At 50.2% G+C, this 24,597-nt stretch overlaps 1 protein-coding gene across 1 annotated transcript in view; it reads left to right on the top strand.

Annotated features, from left to right (window-relative positions):
- Positions 1-24,597, top strand: part of nfasca (neurofascin homolog (chicken) a) — a gene marked incomplete at its 5' end in the record, with an annotated part of 103,581 nt that overhangs the window by 52,241 nt on the left and 26,743 nt on the right. Inside the window, 18 exons of the mRNA XM_079741196.1 lie at positions 759-809; positions 4,276-4,387; positions 4,667-4,851; positions 5,243-5,374; positions 8,447-8,590; positions 9,127-9,238; positions 9,907-10,073; positions 10,734-10,881; positions 11,019-11,143; positions 12,791-12,835; positions 15,128-15,229; positions 15,730-15,927; positions 16,050-16,120; positions 17,651-17,873; positions 18,030-18,145; positions 19,111-19,321; positions 19,661-19,783; positions 20,429-20,602. Coding sequence (XP_079597322.1) covers positions 759-809; positions 4,276-4,387; positions 4,667-4,851; positions 5,243-5,374; positions 8,447-8,590; positions 9,127-9,238; positions 9,907-10,073; positions 10,734-10,881; positions 11,019-11,143; positions 12,791-12,835; positions 15,128-15,229; positions 15,730-15,927; positions 16,050-16,120; positions 17,651-17,873; positions 18,030-18,145; positions 19,111-19,321; positions 19,661-19,783; positions 20,429-20,602 — 2,439 coding nt within the window. The remainder of the gene's footprint in view (positions 1-758; positions 810-4,275; positions 4,388-4,666; positions 4,852-5,242; positions 5,375-8,446; positions 8,591-9,126; positions 9,239-9,906; positions 10,074-10,733; positions 10,882-11,018; positions 11,144-12,790; positions 12,836-15,127; positions 15,230-15,729; positions 15,928-16,049; positions 16,121-17,650; positions 17,874-18,029; positions 18,146-19,110; positions 19,322-19,660; positions 19,784-20,428; positions 20,603-24,597) is intronic.

The raw sequence follows: 24,597 nt of genomic DNA, 5'->3' as shown, positions 1-24,597 counted from the left end.
CACACACACGTCCAGCAGAAGAACCTCTTCTCTCTGGTCCAGAGTGGTCAGCACTATACACATGGACTGCCAGGAGCTCTGCCCAACATTTCATTGATACATATTTGATTCATATTTTATTGGTTACGAATAAAATATATATTGGTTGGTGGGACTCTTGGTTCTGCAGTTTTGTATAGAGTTTCAATATTGTATTTTGTATTTATTAGATTGTTTTCAATTCTTTAAGACATACTTGAAGGTTGGATTTTATAAAAACACATTATTTTCCCATGATTATCATTAATATTATTATTAAGGGATTCTGTGAAAGAAATATGCATATTGTGTGATCTTTATTCGTGTAAACTGCCCACAACCAGGACACTGTGCACACAAAGAGCAGTGAAACACATCCTCCCTGGTCACATCCCGGGGAGATCATGGGATTATTCTTCGTCCTTTGTTCCTCCTCTCTCAACAGCGTTCTCCCTCCACATGAAATATGATATCACCCCATCTAGAGGCCACGTGTTGACATGACATGCTTTGCTTATTTCTTTGGGTTTGTTCTTTCTATGTTGCTCCACAGAGGCGCTGAAGGAGAGGGAAACATGTCTATTTGTAATGCAATGCCTTCCTGGATGTTCCTATTCATGCGGTTCACGTTGTGGACGCTAACCTGTGTGCTCTGGGGAGCGTATTGTGAGGAGGGGTCAGATAGACAAAAAGGGGTGGAGCAATGACCCCCCCACTGTGTCCGTTACCTGTGTTTTCAGCGGAGCCGTATAATGACACTTCCTCTTCCAACTCCACCGACCCGTATGGTGGTGAGTGACTTCCTGTCCGGACGGCTTCCGCTCTCTGTCCCTCTGTCCTGCTGCCAAGCTAACACACTCCGCCCGTGAGCTTCTGAGACATGATGTCAACTCACAAATGTGTCTTCGAGTCTTAGAATAACTGAATTAACCAACACTGTACTGTCTTTAGAGCAGCATCACACCCTCATTCTACCGGGTCCTAGGAATCATCTAACCCTAGCCAACGTGTATTTCAGTCATCGGTGAAACAGAACAGACGATAAACACTGAGCTACCCCAGGCAGAGCGACGTAGTGAGGTTATGGTGTCAGTCTAATAGTAATGGCTGAACCTTGAGTTTGATTTAAGCAATACTTCTGTCTTTTGTGGAAGAAAAACGTGACAATTATTGTACGTGCCTTAAGGCCTGTTCTGGGAATTAGATCTGGAAAAGGTTAGAAAAGCAAATTATAGAAACCAAACGTGGGGTGTGTGTGGGTGTGTGTGTGTGTGTGTTTGCGCGTGTGTGCGTGTGTGTGTGTGTGTGTGTGTATATAAGTGTGTGTGTGTGTGTATAAGTGTGTGTGTGTGTGTGTGTGTGCGTGCGTGTGTGTGTGTGTGTATGTAAGTGTGTGTGTGTGTGTGTGTGTGTGTGTGTGTGTGTGTGTGTGTGTATATAAGTGTGTGTGTGCGTGTGTGTGTGTGTGTGTGTGTGTATATAAGTGTGTGTGTGCGTGTGTGTGTGTGTGTATATAAGTGTGTGCGTGCGTGCGTGTGTGTGTGTGTGTGTGTGTGTGTGTGTGTGTGTGTGTGTGTGTGTGTGTTGTGTGTATATAAGTGCGTGCGTGCGTGTGTGTGTGCGTGTGTGTGTGTGTGTGTGTGTGTGTGTGTGTGTGTGTGTGTATATAAGTGTGTGCGTGCGTGTGTGTGTGTGTGTGTGTGTGTGTGTGTGTGTGTGTATATAAGTGCGTGCGTGCGTGTGTGTGTGCGTGTGTGTGTGTGTGTGTGTGTGTGTGTGTGTGTGTGTGTATATAAGTGTGTGTGTGCGTGTGTGTGTGTGTGTATATAAGTGTGTGTGTGCGTGTGTGTGTGTGTGTGTGTGTGTGTATATAAGTGTGTGCATGCGTGCGTGTGTGTGTGCGTGTGTGTGTGTGTGTGTGTGTGTGTGTGTGTGTATATAAGTGTGTGCGTGCGTGTGTGTGTGTGTGTGTGTGTGGGGTGTGTGTGTGTGTGTGTGTGTGTGTGTGTATATAAGTGCGTGCGTGCGTGTGTGTGTGCGTGTGTGTGTGTGTGTGTGTGTGTGTGTGTGTGTATATAAGTGTGTGTGTGTGTGCGTGTGTGTGTGTGTGTGTGTGTGTGTATATAAGTGTGTGCGTGTGTGTGTGTGTGCGTGTGTGCGTGCGTGTGTGTGTGTGTGGGTGTGCACACTGGATATGTCCCAGATCTGTCAGGACCAGTAGCGTGAGAGGTCGATGTGAAAGAGGTAAAGCGGTTATGGGAGGAGGTCCGTGCTGGATCTTCATGACTCCACCTCGGCCTCCTACATAACCAGGCTGGGTGACGCTAGGCTGCACAGACCAAAGCCATTTGACTCACTGGTAATTGGACAATTTAATCATCATCAAATGAACAGCCATTACCCTTTCTGACCCCCCCCCCCCCCCACACACACACACACACACCCACACACAGAGCGATGGGCCTTACTTCTAGGGGGGCGGTATGACGGGCACATGGGTCTACGGGGGCCGAGCCGCAGGGAAAGTGGCAGCATATGTTCTGCTACCCAGGGGACGGGCGGGCCCCGGAGCACAGGGGATTAGCACCTCAAGTGGGGGCCAGGAGGGGCCTTACAGGGCCAGAGCCGTCCGAGCACGCAGGGACACACTGCTGGGGGCGCGTCGGTGGTAAACAAGAACAACACATGAATATTCACTCTGCTTTAATGGCGCCAGCGTGGGGAGAGTCATACATCAGAGAGTATGTAGATTGACTCCATGATCACCCTCTGGCGTGTGTGTGTGTGTGTGTGTGTGTGTGTGTGTGTGTGTGTGTGTGTGTGTGTGTGTGTGTGTGTGTGTTTGAGTGCGTGTGAATGAATGTGTGTGGAGCTGAGAGAGTTGCAGTATGGTTTTGACATCTGCCATCACGTGTGGGACTCACACATTTACGGCGCACACACGCACGCACGCACGCACGCACGCGCGCGCTGCGCGCACACACGCACACGCACACATACACAAAGATCGCTCTTATTCCCTCACTTCCTCTCTACCTTAAAATTCCCATAAATGTGCCTCTCCTAATTGTACATTTAAGTGAGTCCAGCTGTCTTTATCCTTATGATGCTAACAAAAGAACAGCATAAGCTGTGTTCGTTTGTTGCCATGGCCACAGGTTTCCAGGATGTGGGCTGTGTTGCCGTGGCTACCGTCCGTGCCCACGGCATACATAATGTCCCCTGGCAGTGGTCCCTGCTAATCCCCTTCTCCTCCTCCTCCTCCTCCTCCTCCTCCTCCTCCTCCTCTCTGCTGTTGCTCAGGATATCTCTAACAATGGGCCCTCTCGCCCACGTCTGTCTGTTTCTGCCGGCCTTTGGTGCTGCTAACAGATGCTTGAGTCCCGTGTAGATCTGCATCACAAAGGAAGACCGGCGACAGACTAACCCTAGGCTCCTTCTTACAAGGCTTCTGCTGTTAAACCGTGTTGGGATGTCCACCATCCCTTTGTAGAAAGGCTTTGATCTTAGCTATCGAATGAGGGTCAAGAATCTGTTTAAAGATTCTTGGAGAATCTGTTTCTCTCTCTCTCTCTCTCTCTCTCTCTCTCTCTCTCTCTCTCTCTCTCTCTCTCTCTCTCTCTCTCTCTCTCTCTCTCTCTCTCTCATTCCGTTATGACTCTGATTCCATTATCAGGGAGGGAGCTGCACTACATTAGCTTTCCAATGTCTTGACTAAGGAGAGTTCATTTGAAAGGACCAGGCCCTGAAATAATAACATTTTAATGAAGCGTAGAGAGCTCACATGTTGACAGCAGTCCTGTCCTGCTGACCAACTGTTCGTCTGTGTTGGCATTGAACCAGAGGTCCACAAGTGACTCATTACCAGCAGATAATGCCCCCCTCCCCGCCGAAGACACACGGGCTTAAACAGCCTTAAACCATCCTCTGAGGCATGAGGAGGGCCAAGGGCAGTAGTGGGGGAGCCGGCCAGGGCCCGCCAAACGTCCCGCCGCTGAAAAGCTTAGAGCGTTGAACTGCACCGTCTTTAACACACACGGTGCCAATCTCGCCGTCGGACCAGAGGAGGGTCTAAATCAACCAGACCAGCTGCTGTTGTAAAGGACAGGCCACGGCTCATCACTAATATCATGTCTGTCGCCCGCCTGCAAGACTTAGAGATACACGTTGTTTTGTTTCATCTCAATGTCACATCTCTGGTGCTTATGGAAGAGGCTGACTGTGTGTGTGTGTGTGTGTGTGTGTGTTCCCTCCCAGGCCGTAGGGTCCCAGAGTCCATGCCCGCCTTCCTGTCTCCGTCTGGAAGCGAGAGCTCCAAGATGGTGCTGAGAGGACAGCAGTTACTGCTGGAGTGCATCGCAGCCGGACTGTAAGACACGCACGCACGCACGCACACAGACACACACAAACCAACGCACAATCACAAACAGACAGACACACATAAACACACACACATGCACGTCACACACACATTGTAGTCCGCTTTTTCTCTTGATATACCGTTAGCATTACTAAGAAAGTAAGTAAGTAAATACTTTATAATCTCTAAAGGGGGAATGTGGTTGCCACGACACGGAAAAAATTCATGTGATATATATTCAATGTAATGTAATATTTCATCCTAACCCCGCCTACCCTGCGCCCTCAGCCCAACCCCCAGCATCAAGTGGTTCAAGAAGGGCGGCGACCTGCCCGCCCAGAAGGTCAAGTTCGAGAACCACAACAAGACCCTGAAGATCGTCAGCGTGTCGGAGGAGGACGCCGGCGAGTACGTGTGTCTGGCCAACAACCACATGGGAAGCATCCGCCACAACATCCAAGTGCAGGTCAAAGGTGAGGCAGGACGGGGGGGTGGGCGTGGCCTGAACGCGGAACACACCTGATGCTTCAGTACTTTGTTCGTCCCGAAAGGGGAATCTGGTCATGACACAAATACAACATATAAAAAGACAAGAGACAAAACAACGTCACCAAATACAACCTAAATAAGAAAAATAAATAAAATACCACTGTTCGTTAATACAATTATATTCCATTTAAATTCTCCCAAAAATGAAGCGCTTTAGTGCTATTTCAAAGTGCCGTCAAGGTTTAACACTTGTTAAGTGCATTTATTGCACTAGGAATGCGTGAAATAACACAACCCTAATGTGTGTGTGAGCGGAAAGCCAGGCCAGGGGGCCAGCGGGTCCTGTGCTGTTTGAACACCGTGTCCTCCCCCCAGGGGCCCCCTATTGGCTGGACAAGCCCACCAACCTGGTGCTGGCCCCGGATGAGAACGGGCGGCTGGTCTGCAGGGCGAGCGGGAACCCCCGGCCGCAGATCCAGTGGCTGGTGAACGGGGAGCCGGTGGAGAGTAAGCTGCTCCTCTCTGTGATGCACCATACCTACCCTCCTTACCCTTACATAGACCCTCTATAGGTTCATATACCCTCTCTATAGGTTCATAGACCCTCTATAGGTTCATAGACCCTCTATAGGTTCATATACCCTCTCTATAGGGGTTCATATACCCTCTATAGGGGTTCATATACCCTCTCTATAGGTTCATAGACCCTCTATAGGGGTTCATAGACCCTCTATAGGTTCATATACCCTCTATAGGTTCATATACCCTCTCTATAGGTTCATAGACCCTCTATAGGTTCATAGACCCTCTATAGGTTCATAGACCCTCTATAGGTTCATATACCCTCTATAGGTTCATATACCCTCTCTATAGGTTCATATACCCTCTATAGGTTCATATACCCTCTATAGGGGTTCATATACCCTCTATAGGTTCATAGACCCTCTATAGGTTCATATACCCTCTCTATAGGGGTTCATATACCCTCTATAGGGGTTCATATACCCTCTCTATAGGTTCATATACCCTCTATAGGTTCATATACCCTCTATAGGTTCATAGACCCTCTATAGGTTCATAGACCCTCTATAGGTTCATATACCCTCTCTATAGGTTCATAGACCCTCTATAGGTTCATAGACCCTCTATAGGTTCATATACCCTCTATAGGTTCATATACCCTCTATAGGTTCATATACCCTCTATAGGTTCATAGACCCTCTATAGGTTTATATACCCTCTATAGGTTCATATACCCTCTATAGGTTCATAGACCCTCTATAGGTTCATAGACCCTCTATAGGTTCATAGACCCGCTATAGGTTCATATACCCTCTCTATAGGGGTTCATATACCCTCTATAGGGGTTCATATACCCTCTATAGGTTCATATACCCTCTCTATAGGGGTTCATAGACCCTCTATAGGGGTTCATGGACCCTCTATAGGTTCATATACCCTCTATAGGTTCATATACCCTCTATAGGTTCATAGACCCTCTCTATAGGGGTTCATATACCCTCTATAGGTTCATAGACCCTCTATAGGTTCATGGACCCTCTATAGGTTCATGGACCCTCTATAGGTTCATAGACCCTCTATAGGTTCATATACCCTCTCTATAGGTTCATAGACCCGCTATAGGTTCATAGACCCTCTCTATAGGGGTTCATATACCCTCTATAGGTTCATAGACCCTCTATAGGTTCATAGACCCTCTATAGGGGTTCATAGACCCTCTATAGGTTCATATACCCTCTATAGGTTCATATACCCTCTATAGGTTCATATACCCTCTCTATAGGGGTTCATAGACCCTCTATAGGGGTTCATAGACCCTCTATAGGTTCATAGACCCTCTATAGGTTCATATACCCTCTCTATAGGTTCATAGACCCTCTATAGGTTCATATACCCTCTCTATAGGGGTTCATATACCCTCTCTATAGGTTCATATACCCTCTCTATAGGGGTTCATATACCCTCTCTATAGGGGTTCATATACCCTCTATAGGGGTTCATATACCCTCTATAGGTTCATAGACCTTCTATAGGTTCATATACCCTCTATAGGTTCATATACCCTCTCTATAGGGGTTCATATACCCTCTATAGGTTCATAGACCCTCTCTTTAGGGGTTCATATACCCTCTATAGGTTCATAGACCCTTTATCGGTTCATATACCCTCTATAGGTTCATATACCCTCTCTATAGGGGTTAATATACCCTCTATAGGTTCATAGACCCTCTATAGGTTCATATACCCTCTCTATAGGGGTTCATATACCCTCTATAGGTTCATAGACCCTCTCTATAGGGGTTCACATACCCTCTCTATAGGGGTTCATATACCCTCTATAGGTTCATAGACCCTCTATAGTTTCATATACCCTCTCTATAGGGGTTCATATACCCTCTTTAGGGGTTCATATACCCTCTATAGGTCCATAGACTCTCTATAGGGGTTCATAGACCCTCTATAGGGGTTCATAGACCCTCTATAGGTTCATAGACCTTCTATAGGTTCATATACCCTCTCTATAGGGGTTCATATACCCTCTCTATAGGGGTTCATAGACCCTCTATAGGTTCATATACCCTCTCTATAGGGGTTCATATACCCTCCATAGGTTCATAGACCCTCTATAGGTTCATATACCCTCTATAGGGGTTCATAGACCCTCTATAGGGGTTCATAGACCCTCTATAGGGGTTCATATACCCTCTCTATAGGGGTTCATATACCCTCTATAGGTTCATAGTCCCTCTATAGGTTCATAGACCCTCTATAGGTCCATAGACCCTCTATAGGTTCATATACCCTCTATAGGTTCATGGACCCTCTATAGGTTCATAGACCCTCTATAGGTTCATAGACCCTCTCCATAGGGGTTCATAGACCCTCTCTATAGGGGTTCACATACCCTCTCTGAGTAGTACCACAGGACACTGTGTCTCTATGAGGGGCCCCTCAGTGCAGACTAGTACCACAGGACACTGTGTCTCTATGAGGGGCCCCTCAGTGCAGACTAGTACCACAGGACACTGTGTCTCTATGAGGGGCCCCTCAGTGCAGACTAGTACCACAGGACACTGTGTCTCTATGAGGGGCCCCCCAGTGCAGACTAGTACCATAGGACACTGTGTCTCTATGAGGGGCCCCTCAGTGCGGACTAGTACCACAGGACACTGTGTCTCTATGAGGGGCCCCCCAGTGCGGACTAGTACCACAGGACACTGTGTCTCTATGAGGAGCCCCTCAGTGCGGACTAGTACCACAGGACACTGTGTCTCTATGAGGGGCCCCCCAGTGCGGACTAGTACCACAGGACACTGTGTCTCTATGAGGGGCCCCTCAGTGCAGACTAGTACCACAGGACACTGCGTCTCTATGAGGGGCCCCTCAGTGCAGACTAGTACCACAGGACACTGTGTCTCTATGAGGGGCCCCTCAGTGCAGACTAGTACCACAGGACACTGTGTCTCTATGAGGGGCCCCTCAGTGCATGTTAGTACCTTAATGGTTTGAGGCGGCTGCTCTGCTGGTTTTCTGACTGACTCATTGCCCCCCCCCCAGGCTCCTTGCCCAACCCCAGCCGTGAGATGATGGGGGACACCATCATCTTCCGCTCGGTGCAGATCGGCAGCAGCGCCGTGTACCAGTGCAACGCCTCCAACCAGCACGGCTACCTGCTGGCCAACGCCTTCGTCAGCGTGCTGGGTGAGTGGGGGTCTGTGTGTGTGTGGGCGTGGGCGTGTGTCTGTTTGCATGACATTGCTTAGTGCCGCGTCAGTGCCGTTACTCAGGGGCACTGACTCGTGCGTACAGGAAAGTCATGACAGGGCCGGACGGAGCTCCATCGATGACACCACAGAGACACTGTCGTGACCGTCGCCTGTGTTTGGCATTGGACTCACACTGGGGACAAGGCCGGGGCCTCCTGCACAGAGAACACCTGCTCTCACTCTGAAAACAACTGCTCCATCAGAACGATGAATGAAAAGAGGCAGGCAGCCAGACTGTTTCTGGAAAGAAACAGTCTGGCTGCCTGCCTCTTTTCATTCATAGTTCTGATGGACCTTCACACACACACCAGAACCAACGCGCATCGTGCGGGGGCTGGAGCACCAGTCGGCCTTCAGGGGATCCACGGCGCGCTTCGACTGCAAGGTCAAGAATCGACTGCGAGGTGGTTTGCCTCGTGACATTCCTCAGCAGGTTAATCACCTGTCTCTTTTGTTGATTTGTGTTTGTAGACATGGCCCCCAGGATACTGGTTCCCAAGAGCCAGCTGATCAAAGTCATCGAGAACAACCGCACCTTCCTGGACTGTCCCTTCTTTGGCTCGCCTCTGCCTGATCTGCGTTGGTGAGCACTGCTCTCTCTCTGCTCTCTCTCTGCTCTCTCTCTGCTCTCTCTCTGCTCTCTCTCTGCTCTCTCACTGCTCTCTCTCTGCTCTCTCTCTGCTCTCTCTCTGCTCTCTCTCTGCTCTCTCTCTGCTCTCTCACTGCTCTCTCTCTGCTCTCTCTCTGCTCTCTCACTGCTCTCTCTCTGCTCTCCCTATGCTCTCTCACTGCTCTCTCTCTGCTCTCTCTCTGCTCTCTCACTGCTCTCTCTCTGCTCTCTCACTGCTCTCTCTCTGCTCTCTCAATGCTCTCTCTCTGCTCTCTCACTGCTCTCTCTCACTGCTCTCTCACTTCTCTCTCTCTGCTCTCTCTCTGCTCCCTTACTGGTCTCACTGCTCTAATACGGTGCTCTACTGAGACAGGAAGGACTCCCTGTAGTTGGGCTTTGCCTTCTGTAGTTTTTAAATCAGCCATCGACCCTCAAGGTCAACTGCCTGTTATTGACCGTAGCCAATCAAATCCGTTCCTCATTCTTCAAAGGAGTGTGACATGCATTCATTCCAACAGAATCAGAAAAGCTAGATCCAAATTGAGAGTGTGTGTGGAGAACCATAGCGTTCCCCGTCATATCTATGAGAGCGTGCGGCGGTCCTCTCACGGCCCCCCGCCGTACGACGCTGTGTGTCCCAGGTTTAAGAACGGCCAGGGCAGCGGGCTGGACGGGGGGCACTACCGGGTGTACATCAACGGCACCCTGGAGATCAAGCGGGCGCGGACGGAGGACGAGGGCACGTACACCTGCGTGGCCAGCAACATCATGGGCACCGTGGAGAACCAGGTCATCCTGGAGGTCAAAGGTCAGACAACAGCAGCACCCCTATTGACGTCCCACCAAAGAACGAGCATTAGGGAGGAGGAACTTAAAGGGATATGTTGTCAGATGGTAGATGTCAGTAGATTGGCCTATAACTGTCTTATCCTCACATTACACACTTATCGAAGTACTTAGTTAGTTATAGTACTTAGTTGTGTAGCATCTTCTCCTAGCTATATTCGTTGTATACGGGGAATGGGTTAACCTAGCGATTGTAAGTTCTTTGCACTTGGTTCTATCAACATCCTTACTGTACCGAGAGGGATATATTGTTTAGCCTTTTTCTGACAAATCTACTTATTGTAAGACGCTTTGGATAAAAGCGTCTGCTAAATGCCCTCAATGTAAATGTTATCCAGATGAGTCTGATGTCCACTCAGACGAGGTGTTCTCCTCCTAGTCCTCATTATTGGATGGGATTAGCTGTCTGTTAGCCGCCTCCACTGACTTGCAGGGTGACAGTAGCCTCGCTCCATGCGAGGAGAAATCCCTTTGAATTACCGTCCAAAGATTTCCATTGTGTTCTGAAGAGTTGCCTAATCACCATGACCGCCCAAAAACAACACGGCAAGGTTCAAACGAGTGCCTAGTCATTGCGTTTGTAGACAAACTAAAGTCATGTTGTGTTGTACGCACACACCAGAACCAACGCGCATCGTGCGGGGGCTGGAGCACCAGTCGGCCTTCAGGGGCGCCACGGCGCGCTTCGACTGCAAGGTCAAGTCCGACCCCAGCCTGCCCGTCACCGTGTCCTGGCTGAAGGACGACAGCCCCCTGTCCCTGGGTTGGAGGTACGTAGCCCCCACCGGCCCCTCTGATATCACCTGTCCTCTGTCCCCGGGGTGGGGGTACGGAGGGTGGCCCTCGGGGGCCCTCAGCTTCGTGAAGCCACCCCTCTGAGAGGGTAACCACCTGTCCTCTGTCCCAGGCTGAGGAGAGACGAGGAGTCTCTGTCCATCCCCAACGTCAACGAGGGTGACCAGGGTGTGTACACCTGCACGGCGCAGTCGGAGATCGACCGGGACGCGTCGTCCGCCCGCCTCACCGTGCTAGGTGCCTGGGCCTCAACACTCTCCACTTCTACACTGCTCTGCCCCAGCGCACGCTTCATGAGATAGAGGAGGATAGATTGAGGGAATGGACTGCACCCCTTATCTACCCTCCCTTCCCTTACGTATATCCATAGGGGTTCACATACCCTCTCTATAGGGGTTCACATACCCTCTCTATAGGGGTTCACATACCCTCTCTATAGGGGTTCATATACCCTCTCTATAGGGGTTCACATACCCTCTCTATAGGGGTTCACATACCCTCTCTATAGGGGTTCACATACCCTCTCTATAGGGGTTCATATACCCTCTCTATAGGGGTTCACATACCCTCTCTATAGGGGTTCACATACCCTCTCTATAGGGGTTCACATACCCTCTCTATAGGGGTTCATATACCTTCTCTATAGGGGTTCATATACCCTCTCTATAGGGGTTCACATACCCTCTCTATAGGGGTTCACATACCCTCTCTATAGGGGTTCATATACCCTCTCTATAGGGGTTCATATACCCTCTATAGGTTCATATACCCTCTCTATAGGGGTTCATATACCCTCTATAGGTTCATATACCCTCTCTATAGGGGTTAATATACCCTCTCTATAGGGGTTCATATACCCTCTATAGGTTCATATACCCTCTCTATAGGGGTTAATATACCCTCTCTATAGGGGTTCATATACCCTCTCTATAGGGGTTCACATACCCTATATAGGTTCATATACCCTCTCTATAGGGGTTAATATACCCTCTCTATAGGGGTTAATATACCCTCTCTATAGGGGTTCATATACCCTCTTTATAGGGGTTCATATACCCTCTCTATAGGGGTTCATATACCCTCTTTATAGGGGTTCATATACCCTCTCTATAGGGGTTCATATACCCTCTCTATAGGGGTTCACATACCCTCTCTATAGGGGTTCATATACCCTCTCTATAGGGGTTCATATACCCTCTCTATAGGGGTTCCTTGATATACCCTCTCTAAAGGAGTTCATATACCCTATACTCAGGGGTTCATATAATCATACACAACGTAAGTTAATGCTCTGTCAAAGATCAGAGATACATTTTGTTGTGCAAGGGGTTTCAAATGGCGCTGTGGTTTGGTGTAGTTCAGTGTAAAGATCTGATGTGCTGTTAATTATTTCTATATTTCCCTCAAGTATTCATGTAGAACTATAATCTCACACACACAAAAACAAAAACAAAAACAAGCACACACCTACAGCCATTGCAATATGTCCCTGGATATTGTATATGATGCTCTTCCATTTGAGCACATCTCTTTCCAGGTCCAGTTCTCTTCTGTGAAATTAACATTTGGATTAATAATGCCTAAAATGTCCCACTAGTGAAACCTAGCTAATGGTCCGTATTCTCTAATGATTTTGCAAACTGTCCTTTTCACACTATGCTTCAATGACCCTACGTCACCTAGAGTATAGCAGCAGTAGTAATAGCAGCAATAACAATAGTTTGCATGCAATACAATATTGTAGTACTATTTAGCAGTAGCCCGATTGATTTTGTGTGCAGTGTGAACTATAACCCAATCCAAGCTAGATTTAACCTTGCTGATTGGCTGGTAGACTAACCTGTGAACTTTAACCTTTGCCCCGCCCTGTCCCCTGCCTCACAGAGGAAGTCTCCTTCAACCCCTCAGTCTCTAGCGCCTTGCCCCCAGGTAACAAACAGGGCTTCCAACGTGTGGATGCGTCATTCACCGCCTCCTGTTTCCTCTTATTAGTTATTCTGTCAATGTGTTCTTTCTCTCATTCTTTGGCGTTTGGGTTCCACTCTTTCTCATCCTTCATTGTTCCAATAGACCCTTCTCGTCGTCACACCAACTCAGCTTCACTCATAACACCACTGGTATCAGTCACTTATATGATATGTGCTATTCATGTTCCAGGGAACAGGTTGAGACTACTCTAGTGAAGACAGGCCTCTTAATGTACCAGGGAGCAGGTTTGGACTATACTAGTGAAGACAGGCCTCTTAATGTACCAGGGAACAGGTTGGGACTATACTAGTGAAGACAGGCCTCTTAATGTACCAGGGAACAGGTTGGGACTATACTAGTGAAGACAGGTCTCTTAATGTACCAGGGAGCAGGTTGGGACTATTTTAGTGAAGACAGGTCTCTTAATGTACCAGGGAACAGGTTGGGACTATACTAGTGAAGACAGGTCTCTTAATGTACCAGGGAACAGGTTGGGACTATACTAGTGAAGACAGGCCTCTTAATGTACTAGGGAGCAGGTTTGGACTATACTAGTGAAGACAGGCCTCTTAATGTACCAGGGAACAGGTTGGGACTATACTAGTGAAGATAGGTCTCTTAATGTACCAGGGAGCAGGTTGGGACTATTTTAGTGAAGGCAGGTCTCTTAATGTACCAGGGAGCATGTTTGGACTATACTAGTGAAGACAGGCCTCTTAATGTACCAGGGAACAGGTTTGGACTATACTAGTGAAGACAGGTCTCTTAATGTACCAGGGAGCAGGTTGGGACTATTCTAGTGAAGACAGGTCTCTTAATGTACCAGGGAGCAGGTTTGGACTACACTAGTGAAGACAGGCCTCTTAATGTACCAGGGAGCAGGTTGGGACTATACTAGTGAAGACAGGTCTCTTAATGTACCAGGGAGCAGGTTGGGACTATACTAGTGAAGACAGGTCTCTTAATGTACCAGGGAACAGGTTGGGACTATACTAGTGAAGACAGGTCTCTTAATGTACCAGGGAGCAGGTTGGGACTATACTAGTGAAGACAGGTCTCTTAATGTACCAGGGAGCAGGTTGGGACTATTCTAGTGAAGACAGGTCTCTTAATGTACCAGGGAGCAGGTTGGGACTACACTAGTGAAGACAGGTCTCTTAATGTACCAGGGAACAGGTTGGGACTATACTAGTGAAGACAGGTCTCTTAATGTACCGGGGAGCAGGTTGGGACCACACTAGTGATCTAGTGGTCTACCCCGTCTGCCCTGGTTCATAGAACAGACCCCCGGTCAGTCTTATAGTCACACCTGTGAGGCTGTGGTCTCCGGCTGTCCTCCTCATGATAAGAGCAGCCTCAGGACAGCCGCCACATGGGGATATGGAGGGGACGTGTTTGGTTCAGGTCGTAGATAGTGACTCCCACCAACGTCTGAGGTAGTTGTGAATGTGCATTAGGATGAGTTTTGATCACTGCAGGAATGAAGCTAGATGGAGGCTTGAGGCTTTAGGTCAAGGTTGGTTAAAGCAGGTCCTGTCCTCTTGTCCAGATGACGTCGTTCCCACCAGTCTGTGAACGGATGCTAGATATTATCATTTCATTCTGTCATTCTCGCCCTCCTTTTATTATCCCTTTCCCTCCCATTGGTTCACTAATTAACCTCATTTCCCCCCCCCCTTGTGTGTTTGTGCATGTGTGTGTTTGCAAACATATATGTGTGTGTGTGTGTGTGTCTAATTTTGCATGTGTGTGTATGGTATGTGGTTAAGTATGAGTGTGTGAGTGTGTGCGGATCTATGCGTGCGTGTGTGTGTGTGTGTGTGTGTTTGCATGTGAGTGTATGTGCGTTTGTGTGGTTGTGTCTTTGTATGTATGTGTGTGTGTGTGTGTGTATATGTGTATGTATTCGTCTGTGTGTGTGCGTGTGTACGTTTGTGTGTTTGTGTACTTGTATGTGTGTGTGTGTGTGTTTATTTGTGTGCATGTGTGTGTGTGTGTGTAAGTGCGTGTGCATTTATTTGTATGTGTGTGTGAGTGTGTGTGTGTGCGTGCGTGTGCATTTATTTGTATGTGTGTGTGTGAGTGTGTGTGCGTGTGTGTGCGTGCGTGTGCATTTATTTGTATGTGTGTGTGTGAGTGTGTGTGCGTGTGTGTGTGCGTGCGTGTGCATTTATTTGTATGTGTGTCTGTGAGTGTGTGCGTGTGTGTGATAGTGTGTGTGCGCAGCCCCTCTGAATTGTCCTGCTCCCTTAGACCGCCCGGACCCCCCGATGGACCTGGACCTGTCGGACCTGGCGGTTCGTAGCGTTCGTCTCACCTGGATCCCTGGAAACGACCACAACAGCGCCATCACCCGTCAGTACACACACACACACACACACACACACACACACACACACACACACACACACACACACACACACACACACACACACACACACACACACACACACACACACATCACAATCACACACACATCACAATGCTCATTGTGATGTGATCACATGCTCATCTCTGCAAAAATGAACAACATGTAATATTATCCTAATGTTCATTTATTCCCTCTCTCTCTCTCTCCCTCTCTCCCTCTCCCTCCCTCTCTCCCTCCCTCCCTCCCTCTCTCTCTCTCTCTCCCTCCCTCTCTCCTCCCTCCCTCTCTCCTCCCTCCCTCTCTCCCTCTCTCTCCCCCCTCCCTCCCTCCCTCCCTCTCTCCTCTCTCCCTTCCTCCCTCCCTCCCGCTCTCTCCCTCTCTCTCTCTCTCTCTCCCTCCCTCTCTCCCTCTCTCCTCCCTCTCTCTCTCTCCCTCCCTCCCTCCCTCTCTCTCCCTCTCTCTCCCTCCTCCCTCTCCCTCTCAGAGTTCCTGGTCCAGTATGAGGAGGACCGGTGGGAGCCCGGCTCCTGGCAGAACCTGACCAGCTACCCCGGGGACCTGAACTCGGTCATCCTGCAGCTCTCCCCCTTCATCAACTACCAGTTCCGGGTCATCGCCATCAACTCAGTGGGGCAGAGCGCGCCCAGCCACCCCTCTCCCCGCTACAAGACCAGCGGCGCGCGTGAGGCTCACAGCAGTTACAGTGATCAACGGTCCTTAGCGCTCCATGCAGCCTCAAACCCCTTCCTGTGGTGGAGGCGGGCCGCCCGGACATCAGGGAGTAATGGGGTGTCTCTGTTTCAGCACCCGACGTCATCCCCAGTGGCCTGAAGGGGTGGGGCACCAAGAAGAACAACATGGAGATCAGCTGGGAGGTGAGACAGGCTGAGAACAAGATGAGATCAGGTGGAGGTGAGACAGGCTGAGAACAAGATGAGATCAGCTGGAGGTGAGACAGGCTGAGAACAAGATGAGATCAGGTGGAGGTGAGACAGGCTGAGAACAAGATGAGATCAGGTGGAGGTGAGACAGGCTGAGAACAAGAAGAGATCAGGTGGAGGTGAGACAGGCTGAGAACAAGATGAGATCAGGTGGAGGGGACACAGGCTGAGAACAAGATGAGATCAGGTGGAGGTGAGACAGGCTGAGAACAAGATGAGATCAGGTGGAGGTGAGACAGGCTGAGAACAAGATGAGATCAGGTGGAGGGGACACAGGCTGGGAACAAGATGAGATCAGCTGGAGGTGAGACAGGCTGAGAACAAGATTAGATCAGGTGGAGGTGAGACAGGCTGAGAACAAGAAGAGATCAGGTGGAGGTGAGACAGGCTGAGAACAAGATGAGATCAGGTGGAGGGGACACAGGCTGAGAACAAGATGAGATCAGCTGGAGGTGAGACAGGCTGAGAACAAGATGAGATCAGGTGGAGGGGACACAGGCTGAGAACAAGATGAGATCAGCTGGAGGTGAGACAGGCTGAGAACAAGATGAGATCAGCTGGAGGTGAGAAGATGAGATCAGGTGGAGGTGAGACAGCCTGAGTATCAGAACAAGATTAGATCAGCTGGAGGTGAGACAGGCTGGGTAAACCGAGAACAAGATGAGATCAGCTGGGAGGTGAGACAGGCTATCTAGAGATCTGCTGTTCTGAGCCCTCTTCTTAATTTATATCATGTTATATGATCAGTGTCTGATACTTTGTTTCAGTCCATACAGACGTGCTTTAGCTATAGGTTGTGAGGACCTGATTGGTCTGCACATTCTTCTTCTGCAGAGTGTTTTTATTTTTATTTCCAATGTTGAAAAAACTGTCATGGCCTTAAGGAGCTCTCTCCTTAACTCTCTAACCTTAAGGAGCTCTGTCCTTAACTCTCTAACCTTAAGGAGCTCTGTCCCTAACTCTCTAACCTTAAGGAGCTCTATCCTTAACTCTCTAACCTTAAGGAGCTCTGTCCTTAACTCTCTAACCTTAAGGAGCTCTGTCCCTAACTCTCTAACCTTAAGGAGCTCTGTCCTTAACTCTCTAACCTTAAGGAGCTCTGTCCTTAACTCTCTAACCTTAAGGAGCTCTGTCCTTAACTCTCTAACCTTAAGGAGCTCTGTCCTTAACTCTCTAACCTTAAGGAGCTCTGTCCTTAACTCTTTAACCTTAAGGAGCTCTCTCCTTAACTCTCTAACCTTAAGGAGCTCTCTCCTTAACTCTCTAACCTTAAGGAGCTCTCTCCTTAACTCTCTAACCTTAAGGAGCTCTGTCCTTAACTCTCTAACCTTAAGGAGCTCTGTCCTTAACTCTCTAACCTTAAGGAGCTCTGTCCTTAACTCTCTAACCTTAAGGAGCTCTGTCCTTAACTCTCTAACCTTAAGGAGCTCTTAACTAACCCCTGCCCCCCTCTCCTCGGTGCAGCCTCTGCTCAACGTGGAGAGGAACGGCCCCAACCTGCAGTACCAGCTGTGGTGGAGGAGGAAGGACGCGGGCGAGGCCTGGAGCAACGTGACCACGGCGGGCTCCAAGCACGTGGTGCACGACACCGAGACCTACGTCCCCTACGAGATCAGGATCCAGGCACTGAACGACCACGGCGCCGGGCCCGCCTCCAACGTCGCCACCGGATACTCCGGGGAGGACAGTGAGTTGAGGCCGGACCGGGAAGGCCGGGAAAGAAAGGGAAGGGGAGGGGAGGGGAAAGAGGAAGGGAGAGAAAGGGAGGGAAGGGAAAGGGGAAGGGGGAGATAGAGAGGCTTTGAGAAGGCGTGTCCTAATGGCGGCCCTCCCATGTCCCCAGAGCCCACCGACGCTCCCACCAACCTGCGCGTGTCAAACGTGGACAGCACCTCGGCCACCATCCACTGGAACCCAGTGGAGCCCAGCTCGGTCATGGGGGAGTTCAAGGAGTATAGGGTAACGCACGCACGCACGCACGCACGCACGCACGCACGCACGCACGCACGCACGCCAATGGCAACAAATACGATGACACAATACAATAAGCTAGGTCAGGACTTTGTGTAAATGCTGTGTCATCTAGACCCCAATGTGATTCCAGGAATATACACAAACAACAATTTATTCATTGACCAGAATAAAACCCTTTATAGAGGACAATTCCCTTGGTCCTTTGACTCAAAGGAAGGATGCGTTTTCTCTTCAGAAACGTTTTAGTTCACATATTTTTTATGGCGTGAATAGCAGCAGTACAAGGTGATAGAATGCAGGTTTGACTCCCGTCCAAACGGACAAACAATATGTTACATTTACATATAGGGCATTTATTAGACGCTGACAATACGTACATTTGTCAGAAGAAAGAAGCAATATATCGCTGTGGGTACAGTAAGGATGTTCATAGAACCAAGTGCAATGCACTTAACCCATTCCCCGTACACAACAAAGACAGCTAGGATAGGATGCTACACAACTAAGAACTATAGCTAAATACGACGTACAATACGTGCGTACATTAAGTGCCAGGACGTGCAACATACAGTAACAAGGAGGGGTTATAGGGCCGGGCTATGCAGAATCCAGGTGAAATACACAACACACACACCCAACACATTCCGAGACCAGAGCGTCAGTTAAACACTTCTGAATCCTGAATCATCTTCAGCTTCACTCTGCTCATCTCTGCCCCGTATCCTTATATCTTCTACCCTCCTCTCCCCTGACCCCTTACCTCTGACTTCTGACCCCTTACCTCTGACCTCTGACCCCTTACCTCTGACCTCTGACCTCTTACCTCTGACCCCTTACCTCTGACCTCTGACCTCTGACCCCTGACCTCTGACCCCTTACCTCTTACCTCTGACCCCTGACCCCTGACCTCTGACCCCTGACCCCTTACCTCTGACCTCTGACCCCTGTAGCTGTACTACTGGCGCGAGGCCAGCCTGCTGAAGGGGCTGCGTGTGTCCCAGGATAAGATGACCAGGGGCTTCTACAGCATCGCCCAGCGGCCCAGTGCCGTGCTGGGAGGGCTGGTGCCCTTCTCCCACTACAGGATGCTGATGGTGGTGGCCAACAGGGGCCAAGAGGGGCCCCCCAGCAACACCGTGGAGGTTCGCACCAAGGAGGGAGGTGAGCAGTACACCACCCCACCCCCACTGTTAGGAGGAGGAGGAGGGGGAGGAGGAGGGGAGGAGGAGGGGAGGAGGAGGAGGGGGAAGAGAGGGGGGGAGGAGGAGGGGAGGAGGAGGAGGAGGAGGAGGGGAAGAGAGGGGAGGAGGAGGAGGGGGAAGAGAGGGGGGGAGGAGGAGGGGAGGAGGAGGAGGAGGAGGAGGAGGATGGTGGTGAGTAGGGTTAAAGTTAGATATTGTATTTGTCGGATAATTAATGAAGTTTCGTCGTGCTCGGCTGTTCCCTTATTTATATATATATGTATTTTGTGTGTGTGTGTGTGTGTGTGTGTTTACAAAGTGCCGGATGCCCCAAAGTACTTTGAGATAGTCAAGAGGACCTTGGACACCATCCACCTGCAGTGGGACAAGCCCCTGGAGCCAAACGGCGTCCTGATTGGCTACCAGCTCAAGTACTATACAGGTGGGGTTCGCTCAAACAACCCTGGAGGGCTCGGGGGGTCTATTGACGAGACCATCTCTGAGCCCCTCAACCAGGTCGCCAAAGTCCACCGAGGCCTTTATTTAAAGGGCTGATGTCATGCTTTTTCGACTATTCCCTTTGCTTTAGACGGTTATATGACGATTGTTTGCATGTTTTCCGTCTGCTAAGCTTGAAAAATTGAAGTCCGAGCCGGGGGGAGTGTGCAGGAGAACGCCCCTCAAAGTGCCTGAAACAGCTGGTTTGCGCTCAACGTTTACTTCAGTAACAGCGTGTCGTCAGACTCTGCAGTGGGCCGTGCAGAAGTCGCGCCTCCCGGCGGCCTGCAATGTTACAACTTCTGTGTGAATTTGCTGACCCAAGAACAAGGCGTGGACAACAAATCAGACCGTTTTTGAAAGGCGCTGAAATTGGTTTTGCAGAAATGAACAGTGTGAGATTAATAAGGGGCATTTCTAACATACAGGCACGTCACCCTATTCCAGTAGTACCCCCAGATGCAATTACTAACCCGAAAACAGCATGATGGGATCTTTTGATCTCCCGAGTTGAACCTGGGCTAACTCAACCTGGGCTAGGTTGAACCCGGACCTTTCTGACCCCTGAACCCTGTGTCCCGTGTGTTAGTGAACGGCTCCAAGCTGGGGCCGCACCGCCTGGAGGCCTTCCCCCCCAACGTGACGCAGTACACCATGCGTCTGCCCGACCGGGCCACGCGCTATAAGTTCTTCCTGTCCGCCCTCACCCAGGTGGGTGCTGGGGAAGCCTTCACTGGGGAGTTCCCCCGCTCGGCCAACGAGGGTGAGCACACACACACACACACACATGCACGCACACGCAGACACGCACGCACTCACAGTCACACTCACGGTCACACTCACACACACGCATGCACACACACTCACATACTAACACGCATGCATTCACGCACACACATACTGACACGCACTCACACTCACTCACACTCATCTGGGCGCACATACACACACACAATTTGGGGTGCACACGCACGCACGCACGCACGCAAAGACACACACACACAGCAAGGATAGGATTTAGGAAGTATAAAGGAATGTTGAAAATGCATGGAAGACCCTTTAGGAAAGTTGTCAGCATTTCAATGTATGGCATGTCTATATCTCCATTGATCATATGATCAATGTAGACACAGAAGATATTTGTTTGCTTCAATAAAACCCATTTAATAAGATGACACAACAGAGACAAAGGCATGTGCATTGTGTAATACCTAGTTACAGTGCATGTGCTGCCTGCAGTCAGCCACAGTGCGTTGTATTACTGACGTGTGATTGGCCAACCTCTTGCAGAGCAGCTAATTCCTCCTGTCCTCTGAACATGATGTTCTGCTAGGCTCCATCCATTCTCTGGCTGAGCACCTCTCTCCCCTCCCTGCCTTTGGTTTGGTTTCTGGGGCAAAGCAACAGAGAGTAGACAGCAACTTAGAAGGAAGATACGTTTTTATGTTTTTATCATTTATTTTAAATCCTTTACATTTGAATGATGGACTAGTAATGCTTCATTAATCCCCTCCAAACAAACAACCAGAGCGCTCTAATGTAGTCGTCTCATGTAAAGGACAGAAGGGAGAAGGACACACATCTCAATCTAAATGAGGTCACTAGTCCATTCAGAAGTGGACTGACAGATGAATGATAACAACAGCATCCTTAGCCCTGTCATAAGCGGCCGAAACAACCAATCTAAACTCAGATAACAAGCAGAAGGCCTGGTTCTCATGACGAGGATCTCTCTTATTATTCAGAGAACACAAAGCCCATCTCTTAGATTACAGTCCCGGCAGTCGGGAGGGGGCCCGGAGAAAAGGAGCGCAGCCCGGGGAGATCCGTCCCACACCTTGGGTCCATGTCTGGGCACTGTCCTCAGGCGAGATGTAGAGGAGGTGGAGCGCACCGGACCGGACATCTTCCCCCTGACACCGCTCTTTGTGTTCGGGACGGTGTAACGATGCCCGCTCCATGGCATGAGAACCAGGTTGCTCCGGATTGTGTGGCAGACGCTTTTACTGTGAAGGTCGCCTCTTTGCCTCTGCCTAGATAAGAGTCGCACACACAAAAGCCAAGCCGTCCATTCACAGAGAGGCACACAGGCTCCGTACTGCCTGACCACAATAGCACTATGTACATCTGTGTGTGTGTGTGTGTGTATATGTGTAAGTGTGTGTACGTGTGAGAGACTGTGTGTGTGTGCTTGAGTGTCTGTGTTGTGTGTGTGTGTGTGTGTGTGTGTTCGTGTGTGTGTGTGTACAGTTGTAATGACAGGGTGCTTTGTTGCTGACGGCCATTCTCTAAGAGATTTCCATGCTAATGCTTCCTTCAATCATCAGTCCGTAGTTAGTGAGATGGGCTATAATTGGAGCGCACACACACACACACACACACATTATCAGACATGCACGTGCACACACGCATACCCACAGCGTCCGCGTCTTCGCCCCGTGTGTCACACACACTCTTGTTCTCTCAGAGTCTCGCTGGCTCTCTCTACCTGAGCCCCACCCCTCCTGTTCTAACCTTTATGAGTGTCTCTCGTCCCATGCCGGTCTCTCTCCTGTGTTTGTGAGCCTCTTCTCTGTTTGATGTGTGCCTTCGTTGTTCTCTCTGTGCTCTCTCCTTCTCTCCTTCTTTGGACAGGGAACTTTACAGGCCCTGGCACTGACGCCCCGGGGCTAGGTAATGCTGCTTTGGGGGTCGGGGGGGCGCGGCTGGCTGTCCATCTGCTTGCCCCCTGCTCAGTATTTTGATGTTTCATTTCCGTCCCCTCCACCATGTTTATTCACTCGTCTTCAGTCCATCTCGCCATCTTGTCAACAGCACAGTCCAGGTCCACCCAGAGCAGGTGACCCCTGGTAGTGTTGTGGTCGCTCAGGGTTAGGGTTGGGCTTATGCCTGTTTCCCAAACAAACACATCTTAGGAAATTGCTTTTATTTGGTTATTTATTGATATGCTTTAATAACCCTTCTGGAGGAACCAACCCAGCGGTCTTCAGACATCTGATTAGGCTATGTATTGCTATGTAATCCCGTCCAATAGGACTCTCATCAGAGAGACTAGGATGATCCGTGGGTCTGGTTTGTCCTGTTTTCATCTTTGATGCATAGTGACCTGTGCGCGTTCAGGGCTCACACCGCTAAGCTCAGAGCAAACCACTGCTTCAGTAACATCACCTTTCCAAAGGCACTGTCTTCTGACAGATCATACGCACACAGAAAGGCACCCTGCAGAGCTCACCGTACTAAAGCAGCAGCTGTCGTCACTCTGTCGTAGGGTTTACCTTGACTCTGACCCCACCTCCTCTCCATCCGTTTTGCACCCGGTCTCTGATGACACACATCGAGTACGGCATTGGCTCACCTTCCTGCCACTCGTTGAGATGGGGGGGGGGGGGGCTTGCACCAGCATCTTGCCTGTGGATATGTGGAGGTGGGAAGGGGGGGGACGGGACGTCGTCTGCTGCCTGACCCCTAACTGGCTGACCAGCTCGCTCTCTCACGTGCCTGCTGTTCATTTTAACCCATGCGCCCGAACGCCCTGCCACTGCATCTCATGTGCTGCCTGTAGCCACTGGTCCCAGGCCGCAAAGCACGGCGTCTTTGAGGTAAGGAGCCGCATGCTGCTTTGTGCTGCGAGCCCAGCACTGAGGAGAGACGGGGGGTCGGCTTGGCTCAGGAATGAGAGCAGGTGGACCGCTAACTGGAAGGTGGCTAGTTCCATCCCCGGCTCCTCGAGTGGGGAGGTGTCCCTGAGCGAGACGCCTCCCCCTGACTGCTCCTGACCAGCTGGCGTTCACCTTGCATGGTCCGCCGTCGATGAGTGAATATGTGTATGAATCGTTGTCAGTCGCTTCGGATAAAAGCGACTGCTAAACGCCCTAAATGTAAATGTAATGTACACGAGAGACCAAGCTGCCTGCTGGCTCACAGGCCCATGGGCGGTGCTGCTGAGCAAAAGGTGGCACGGGGAACGTTAGAGACACCGTTGTATTGAAAGAAAAACTCATTTAGGATGAGCAATCAACACATGCAAACCTCAGCTTTTTCCAGACTTCAAATTCCACTTCAATCTCAAAAACGTGCACCTTTTGTAATAGCCATAGTTGACCTCTAGGTGGTGCTATTGTCATCCATAAAAGCTTCCCTAATCATCCTTCATTGTAGGTAAATTGATTAACCATGCATGTGTTTCAAGTTGTTTGATACCTTCAACTTTGTCTGACCCTATGCTCTCTCCTCCTCCTCTCCTCCTCCTCCTCCTCTCCTTCTCCCCCTCCCTCTCCTCCTCCTCCCTCCCTCTCCTCCTCTCCTCCTTCTCCCCCTCTCCTCCTCTCCTCCCCTCTCCTCCTCCTCCCTCTCCTCCTCCTCCTCCTCCGCCCCCTCCTCCTCCCCCTCCTCCCCCTCCTCCTCCCCCTCCCCCTCATCCCCCTCCTCCTCCTCCTCCTCCTCCCCCTCTCCCCCTCTCCTCTCCTCCCCCTCCTCCTCTCCTCCTCCTCCTCTCCTCCTCCTCCCCCTCTCCTCTCCTCCCCTTCCTCCTCTCCTCCTCCTCCCCCTCTCCCCCTCTCCTCTCCTCCTCCTCCTCCTCCCCCTCTCCCCCTCTCCTCTCCTCCCCCTCCTCCTCTCCTCCTCCTCCCCCTCCTCCTCTCCTCCTCCTCCCCCTCTCCTCTCCTCCCCTTCCTCCTCTCCTCCTCCTCCCCCTCTCCCCCTCTCCTCTCCTCCTCCTCCTCCTCCTCCCCCTCCCCCTCCTCCTCCCCCTCCCTCTCC

This window comes from Pollachius pollachius (genome assembly GCF_949987615.1).
Source record: "Pollachius pollachius genome assembly, chromosome: 8".
NCBI lineage: Eukaryota > Metazoa > Chordata > Actinopteri > Gadiformes > Gadidae > Pollachius > Pollachius pollachius.
The sequence above is the reverse complement of the archived record's forward strand: the minus strand, read 5'-3'. Positions and strand labels throughout refer to the sequence as shown.